Source organism: Pelobates fuscus, chromosome 3 (assembly GCF_036172605.1).
Source record: "Pelobates fuscus isolate aPelFus1 chromosome 3, aPelFus1.pri, whole genome shotgun sequence".
Lineage (NCBI taxonomy): Eukaryota > Metazoa > Chordata > Amphibia > Anura > Pelobatidae > Pelobates > Pelobates fuscus.
Window position 1 is genome coordinate 169,649,900 of NC_086319.1, and position 8,996 is coordinate 169,658,895.

Genomic DNA, 8,996 nt, shown 5'->3' on the forward strand with positions numbered 1-8,996 from the left:
ACTCACTCTACAGGCTCTGACACACTCACTCTACAGGCTCTGACACACTCACTCTACAGGCTCTGACACACACACTCACTCTACAGGCTCTGACACACACATACTCACTCTACAGGCTCTGACACACACACACTCACTCTACAGGCTCTGACACACACACACTCACTCTACAGGCTCTGACACCTAGACGTGTTAGAAAACTGACCGGGGTCAAAACAGTGTCAGTTGTCAAGTAGGCATATTCCTCCTTAAAACTGCACATACGCTGCATATTTCACCAACACACTACCTGACTAAACTAACAAATTACTAACACACAAATGTGTTTATTTAGAATCTACCAAACAAACTAAAACAGACTAAAACAACCCAAAACACAGCTTTTTAACAAAAATTAATCATTATGGGCAAAAAAAAAAAAAAATTAAAATACAGACAGTACAAATGCACTGCTCTAACAGGATTTGGCAAGGTAGGGGTTAAAAAGGAATTTTGTAATTTTGAAAAAGATCTTTACAGTAATACAGCTTGGAACACTTCTGGCAACAATATATCATGATATCTGTCTCTTTCCCTCTCAAAATGCTACAGAGGTGAGAGGGGCAGAGGTCACTGTCAAAGTGAGTGTTTGTAACTTCCACTTTGACAGCAGCCAATAATGAGCGATCGCCTGTCACTCAAACATAATTGGCTGTTACTATCTGCCTCACATGCCTGGCAGACAGTAACAGCGGTGTTACCACGAATGCGATCCCAGATCGCTCCAGCTGCTTGTTTTAAGTTATGACGGTTCAGGACCGTCATCAGTCCTCAAGGGGATTTTTCTGATGATGGCCCTGAACCGTCATCGGTCCTCAAGGGGTTAAAGAAATTAGAAAAAAAAGAAAAGGAAAACTTCACAAAACCAATAAAAGGGAAAGTCGGCTTCTAGTCACTTTGTTCTAGAGTTCTTGGATTTCTTCCATCTCTTTCACTTTGGCATGTATTGCATTACTGAATTCAGTTACTCTTTATATGTAGGTCTCAAGGTACCGGAGAGTTAAATCAGACCTTTATACATTTAGATTAGTAAAAACAACAGGGTAGCCAGGCTACGTACACTATATCACATCACATGGGAACCTGAGACTAAAACTGCAAGTTCTAGCAACAAGTAATGATACTTCATTAGTAATTATCTGTATGACAAATGTCCGATGAAGAAAATGACAAACATACCTAACAGATGTGTCCAGATGTTGCCCGTCTCTGTGTGTATTCTGAAGATGCTCTTAAAGCATGCTCTGAATGAAGGCATTGGGGGCCGGTGACCGTGCAGTAAGTAATCATTGTCCTTCAGCCAGTCTGGTAGCACATCGTGGGGTATTACACGCCACCTGCCTTCCCAAACCTGGGGATCACAGACACAAAGAAATAAAGACATCTTATGCCTATGAAATGCACATAGTTTTCAGCTAAGAGCATTACACTTACCAAGGTTATATTTATAGACCTACCAGTGTATATATAATTTTTAAGGTATCATTATTTAATCATTTATGTTAAAACGCAAGATTTTCAATGGGACGTTAGTCATGAAAGCGGCAGTTGCTTGCAGTTGTACTAAATTAAATGATCCGGGCATACACATCTTTGCAATTTGCAATTGCAATTGCAACTGAGGTTACAATTCACCTGGCAGTCTAGAGCAGTGTCTGCTTTGATGTTTGGCTCAGCATCATAATTAAAGGGACTCTATAGCCAACATATAAAAGCAAGAAAGACAGGTCCCCCAGCCTTCCTTCTTGCTTTTATATGTACTTTCTGCCCCCAAAAAATATTTGAGGCTTTTTTATATTAAAAACTTACCTCCATTCCAGCGCCGAGCTCCCAGCCATGCCGCGCCCCCTTTTTCGTCAAAATGACGAAATCGCGGGGCCCAATAGGACGCTTCTCTGAGAGAAGCGTCATCGCGATGTGGTGCGCATGCGCGGCTTCGCGCTGCACCAATCGCGTTCTTCATAGAGCGGCATTGACAGCCGCCCTATGAATGCGCGTTCGCGAGCTGAGCTGTCTGACAGCTCAGTTTGCTTTCTATACCCGCCCCCCTCCTACTCCAAACTTTGCATGCAAACACTATATATAGAGATTTATCTATATATAGTGTTTGCATACACACACACTCACCCATGCGTGAATACGTCAGACGTGAGGCCTTTTTAGGGCCTCTGAACTCGGAAGTCCCTCTGGTGGCCGTCTGATTGACTGCAACAAGAGGTGTTCCAAGCTTCCAATGTAAACACTGCATTTTCTCAGAAAATACAGTGCTTACAAGAAAAGGGCTGCAGGAAGCTGTAGCACTCACCTGAACAACCTCATTAAGCTGAAGTTGTTCAGGTGACTATAGTGTCCCTTTAACCCGTTCGCGCCGTTACGACGTGCTATGCCGTCACGGCGTTTATGGGCTTAAACGCCTTCACGACGGCATAGCACGCCGCGGCGTTTAAGCCCACCCACATGTTCCCGATCCCTCCCAAACTGCAGATATCGGTTGGGGGACCTGCCTGGCAACCCAGGCAGGTCCCCTGTGGCCAATCCACAGTAATCTGCAGTTTGTGATCGCAGTGACAGCCAGTCACTGCGATCACTGTTACAATGTGTCAGCCAATGATTTTAAATCACTGGCTGACACCTTGTCTCTGCCCCTCTCCTCACCTCACTTCGATCTGAGAGAGAGAGAGAGAGAGAGAGAGAGAGAGAGAGAGAGAGAGAGAGAGAGAGAGAGAGAGAGAGAGAGAGAGAGAGAGAGAGAGAGAGAGAGAGAGAGAGAGAGAGAGAGAGAGAGAGAGAGATCGTAGCTGGAGAGTGCTGTGGAGAGAAATTTGTTAAAAAAAGTTAAAGTTAAAAAAAAAAAAATTTAACCCTTCCAGTGCTGGTCACAGCATTTTACACTGTGATCAGCCTGTTTAGGGATTTTAGTACATTTGTACTATTATTAATATTTATTTTTTTTAGGGTCAAAACAAATTTTTTACATTTTTTTTTACCCTTTATCAGCCGCAGCAACCCAAATCACCCTTAACCCTTTCCCCGCTGCCGTGATCACTGTACTGTACAGTATTGTACCAGTGATCACTGATCAGAGGGCTCTCTGATCAGGCTGACTTTTTTGGGGGGTTATTTTTATTAAAAAAAAACATAATATAAAATAAAAATTAACCCTTTCTGTACTGGTCGCAGCAGCCTAAACTGCGATCAGTACATTTATTTTATTTTTTGTGGGTTTTTGAGGGTGGGTAGTAAGGTGTTAGGCAGGTAGGAATTTAGTAATTTCCCCCCCTTTTTTTTTAAAATTAATTATTGAGTAGTCCCCCCCTAGAATGGCACGTCGCTACTCGGCCAAGGAGGCGTACGCCATTCTGGCAGGCAGTGATAGTGACACTCTGCAAGACAGTGACACTATCACTGCCTCTGACATTGAGGCTATGACTGACTCCTCTAGTGATGGTGCCCCACCACCCCCACGAGGACGCTCAGCAACCCCAATGCCAGATGGAGACTGGGTGCCCCCAAACCTGACGGCCCCAGATATTCCCCCATTTACGGCGACCCCTGGCATCACGGTTATAGTGGATGCTTGGGAGCCCCTCAAATATTTCGATTTGTTTATGTCAGAGGACGTATTTCAGTTATTGGTTGAGCAAACCAATTTATTTGCCAACCAATATCTGGCTGCGAATCCGGGGTCACATTACAATCGGCGTAATATCTGGCACCCCACGGATCTCGCAGAAATGCGCAAATTTTGGGCCCTAACTCTAGTTATGGGCATTGTCAAAAAGCCGAGTATCAGGTCCTACTGGTACAAGCACCCCATCCTGGCGACCCCTCTTTTCCCTGGGGTTATGAAGAGGGATCGCTATGAGCAGCTGCTGCGTTTCCTCCGCTTTAACGACAACACACTGTGCCCCCCAAGAAACGACCCATTGTTTGACAGGCTGTACAAAATCCGGCCCCTAATTCAACTTCTGTCAGACAAATTCTCCCAAAATTATGTCCCTGAAGAAAATATTTGTATAGATGAGTCCTTAATGAAATTTAAGGGCAGATTACTTTTTAAACAGTATATCCCTTCTAAACGGTCCCGATACGGTGTAAAATTTTATAAATTGTGTGAATCAAAATCTGGATATACATGGGCGTTTCGTATTTATCAGGGGAAGGATAGCCATCTTGACCCACCAGGATGCCCTGATTCTGTGGGTACATGTGGCAAGATAGTATGGGACCTAATCCTTCCCTTGTTAAATAAGGGATACAGGCTATGGGTCGACAACTATTACACAAGCATAGAGTTATTTAAAACTCTATTTTGCTTTGAGACCGTAGCCTGTGGCACAGTGCGTAAGAATCGTAGAGGTTTCCCCCAAACCCTGGCAAGAGGTAGACGCAGTAGAGGCTCCCTTTCAGCGCTCCGCCAGGATGAGTTGCTTGCCCTTCGCTTCACCGATAGGAAAGATGTGTACATGTTGTCTACAATGCACAACGAAACTTCAGTGCCAGTGTCTGAGAGGTGGAACTGAGCAGCTGGAGAAGCCGAAGTGCATTGTGGATTACAGCAAGTTTATGGGGGGAGTAGACTTGGCTGATCAGTGCATACAGCCCTATCTGGTGAACCGGAAGAGTAGGACCTGGTACAAGAAAATTGCAGTCTACATAACCCAGATTGCAATTTTCAATGCCTATGTGCTTTATAAAAAGGAAGCCATAGGTAGACCATGCCCATTTCTAGAGTTTATGGTCCAAATTTTGTCCCAAATTATATTTGCCTAGACCCCAAATCCTAACCCTCCTTTGGAATCAGAAGATGTCCAACGACTTTCCAGCAAACATTTCCCTTCCCGAATCCCCCCGACATCCTGTAAAAGGTCACCCCAACGAAGATGCCGTGTTTGCTGGAAAAGAGGAGTCCGAAAGGACTCCAGTTATTATTGCCCATCCTGTCCATCCCTACCCGCCCTCTGCATAACAGACTGTTTCAAAGTCTACCATACAGAGCTGAACTACTAAATCACTCTGTATGGTACTTTGGCAGTTTGTTTGCTTGATTTCCCTGGATTCCCTGACCTCGGCTTATCCTGACTATGCTTCGTTAGCTGCCTGTACCGACCCATTGGCTTGTTTTACCGACTACTCTGATTTCTGGATTGCCCTGACCTTGGCCTGTCCCTGTTTATGCTAGCCATTCTAAAGTGGCTACACCAAACAACTCAAAATACTACATTTGTAGTACTTGAAATGTGCCTTCTCAAAAAAAAAAAAAAGAAAAAGAAAAAAACTAATCACAGGGTTAATGCTGCAGTATCTGAGTCAAAGATCTATCTGCCTCTCTCTGCCTTCAGATCAAAGTGTATGTGGGGGTGCTGTACTATTCCTGTGATATACTAAAAACCTGGAAACATTGTACATGTAGGTATCGAAATAGTCAGAAGACAGTGTTAAATCAAAATACTGAGGTTTAAGTGCACTAATACCAGGATTATGACATTTCTAGTAAAAATGCAATTTATGTGATTAAAAAGACAAAAATAAAAGTAGAAATTGCTACATGGGCCCATCATTTCTGTTAAAATGGCTAGACCAAACATCTCAAGGTCTGCCATTTGTTGTACTCTGGGTTGCCTACTTTTGAAAATGGTATGCCATAACGGTGGAAATGTTATTACCCAGGCTGCCATGCTCTCTAAATAGCCACATAGGCCCAGCAAATAACGTTGTCAAACTTACAAGCTAAAAGGGCATCTAATATATTTCGCTCTGTACTTATCGGAAAGAATCTGAAATAATGATACGTGGGGGTACCGTTATATTCAGAAGACAGTGTTAAATCAAAATACTGAGGTTTTAGTGCACTAACTAATACCAGATTATGACATTTCTAGTGAAAATGCAATTTGTGTGATTAAAAAGACAAAAATAAAAGTAGAAATTGCTACATGGGCCCATCATTTCTGTTAAAATTGCTAGACCAAACATCTGAAGGTCTGAATTTGTTGTACTCTGGGTTGCCTACTTTTGAAAATGGTATGCCATAATAGTGGAAATGTTATTACCCAGGCTGCCATGCTCTCTCAAAGGCGAAATAGGCCCAGGAAATCACCTTGTCAAATTTCCAACTTTGAAATGGACATCTAATATATGTGTCCCTGTGACTTCCCCAAAAAAACAGAAAATCCGGTACATGGGGGTACCGTTATATTCAGGAGACAATGTTAAAAAAAAAATTGTGAGGCTTTGTTGCAATAACTCATACCAGGAATAAGAAATGTCCTGTGAAAAGTGAGTTCATGTGCGGAAAAAAGCACAAATAAAACCGCTATGTGCGGCCTTCATTTCTGATAAAGTGGTTAGATCAAACATCTTAAAATGCACCATTTGAAATACTCTGGGTTGCCCACTTTTGAAAATGGTATGCCATAATAGTGGAAATATTATTACCCAGGCTGCCATGCTCTCTCAAAGGCAAGATAGGCCCAGAAAATCGCTTTGCCAATTTTCAATGTGTAAAACCAAAAATGGACAAGCGTATATTTGACCCTATAACTTTCCAAAACCCCATAAAACCTATACATGGGGGGTACCATAGCGCTCGTGAGACATCACTGAACAGAACTATGAGTGTTTCAGGGCAGTAAACTATATACTGATGTTAATATCAGTAAAAGTACAGTTTTTATGTGAAAAATGAAAAAAAAAACTAACATTAACTTTGGCTAGCATTTGTGCCCAAGTGGCTACTACAAAAGATTGACCATACCCCATTTTGAATACCCTGGGATGTCTACTTTTTCAAATGGTATGCCATTAAGGGGTAATTTTCATTTCTTGGCTGCCATACAGTCTCAAAGGCAGCCTAGACACAGCAAACTAATCTGAAAAATTCCATTGTGAAAATGCATAAATGGATAAGCCGTATATATGACCCTGTAACTTTTGAAAACCCCATAAAACCTATACATGGGGGGTACCGTGGCGCTCGTGAGCTATCACTGAATAGAACTGGGAGTGTTTCAGGGCAGTAAACTATATACTGATGTTAATATTATCAGTAAAAGTACAGTTTTTATGTGAAAAACGCCAAAAAAAACACACGGAACACTAACTTTGGCTAGTCTTTGTGCCCAAGTGGCTACTACAAAAAGACTGTCCATACCCCATTTTGAATACCTTAGGATGTCTACTTTTTCAAATGGTATGCCATTAAGGGGTCATTTTCATTTCTTGGCTTCCATATGGTCTCAAAGGCAGCCTAGACACAGCAAACCAATATGACAAATTTCATTGTGAAAAAGGCATATATGGATAAGCCGTAAATATGACCCTTTAACTTTGAAAACCCCATAAAACCTATACATGGGGTGTACCGTGGCGCTTGTGAGACATCACTGAATAGAACTAGGAGTGTTTCAGGGCAGTTAACTATACACTGACAATAACATTATCAGTAAAAGTACAGTTTTTATTTGAAAAATGGAAAAAAAAATAAACTAACATTAAATTTGGCTAGCATTTGTGCCCAAGTGGCTACTACAAAAGATTGACCATACCCAATTTGAATACCTAGGGATGTCTACTTTTTCAAATGGTATGCCATGATGGGGTAACTTACATTTCTTGGCTGCCATGCGGTCTCAAAGGCAACCTAGGCCCAGCAAACCAATCTGTGAAATTTCTACGTAAAAAATAAATAAATAGACAGGACGTATATTTGACCCTGTAACTTTCCAAAACACCATAAAACCTATACATGGGGGTTACTGTTTTTACTCATGAGACATTTCTGAATACAAATATGTATGTTTTATTGCAGTAAAACCAAACAGTATTGTGACATTAACAGTTAAATTGACATGCAGAAATTGAAAAATATCAAAATTTCTTAATTTTTCAAACTTTTTTAGATTTTATTCATATAAAATGGAGTTCTATATATGAATGTTTGATATGGAATGAAAGCCCTGTTTCCCTGAACAAACCGATATATAATAAGTGTGGGTGCACTTAGTATGAAAGAGGTAAATTATAGTTGAACAGACAGAGCCAAATTCTGTGGTTTGTTTACGTTTTGTTTTGATAGCAACTTGTACATTTGGCTCCGTCCTTAAGGGGGTTAAAGCAGGATATGTATCAGGTTTAGTTTTACCAGTTTGTTATGACTATCTTATATACAATTTCCATAATGAAAAAAGTGAATTGGAAAACAATGAAAACTACAAAATTATCTTGGCAACTGGGCATTTGTTTAATACCACCATATAGAAGTGGTGGAAGGGGCAGGCACCATTTAAACCAAATTGTTTGCTATAGACACCATTGAAGACTTTTTAGCACTAAATATAAATAGAATTGTGTAGCAAGTTCTGATGTAGCATTGGCTAGGCTAAGGGGAGTAAAAACACCTGACACAGCAAATTATCAGACCGGCTATCACAAAACATCAGAGATAATATTTATTTCATTAGAAACTCTGACCGACATGGGCACTTTACTCCAGTTTTCTAAATCCAGTTTCCAGTTGTTTAGCTTAAGATTGTCAGCAAGCAGAAATAGGTCCAATTATATTTAAACTGGAGTAAGCTGGATTGAACCTTACTGTAACCCCAAATATGATATAGACATATAGAGACAGAGATATATACATAGAGATATATATATTTCTACCAGATAGCAAGTTGTATGGATTTCTAGGTGCACACAGCAAGAACTTGCTCTGTTCCTCTAATAATACTTTTCAAGCAAAGAGAACAAATATCAGTTCAGCTTTAACTCTTGGGAGTACCCCCTCTTCCTCTAACTCACATAGGCTTGACTGTCCAATTACAAAACTAATCTCCAATTTCTCTAAAAATACACTGACTATTTCCTGCTTATAACTAGAAAAGCTACAATTTCTGGGGAAATTGTGTGAAGTGTTCTTGCCTCCACCAGTAGTCTACAACTGGAGTGGGCGGAGTAAC

At 41.1% G+C, this 8,996-nt stretch overlaps 1 protein-coding gene across 3 annotated transcripts in view; it reads right to left on the reverse strand.

The window, feature by feature from the left end:
• The window catches only part of ADIPOR2 (adiponectin receptor 2), a 125,174-nt gene that overhangs the window by 35,481 nt on the left and 80,697 nt on the right, over positions 1 to 8,996 (reverse strand). For all 3 annotated transcript variants that reach the window (XM_063447659.1, XM_063447657.1, XM_063447660.1), the window contains one exon: positions 1,219 to 1,390. In XM_063447659.1, the coding sequence (XP_063303729.1) occupies positions 1,219 to 1,390 (172 nt within the window). The remainder of the gene's footprint in view (positions 1 to 1,218; positions 1,391 to 8,996) is intronic.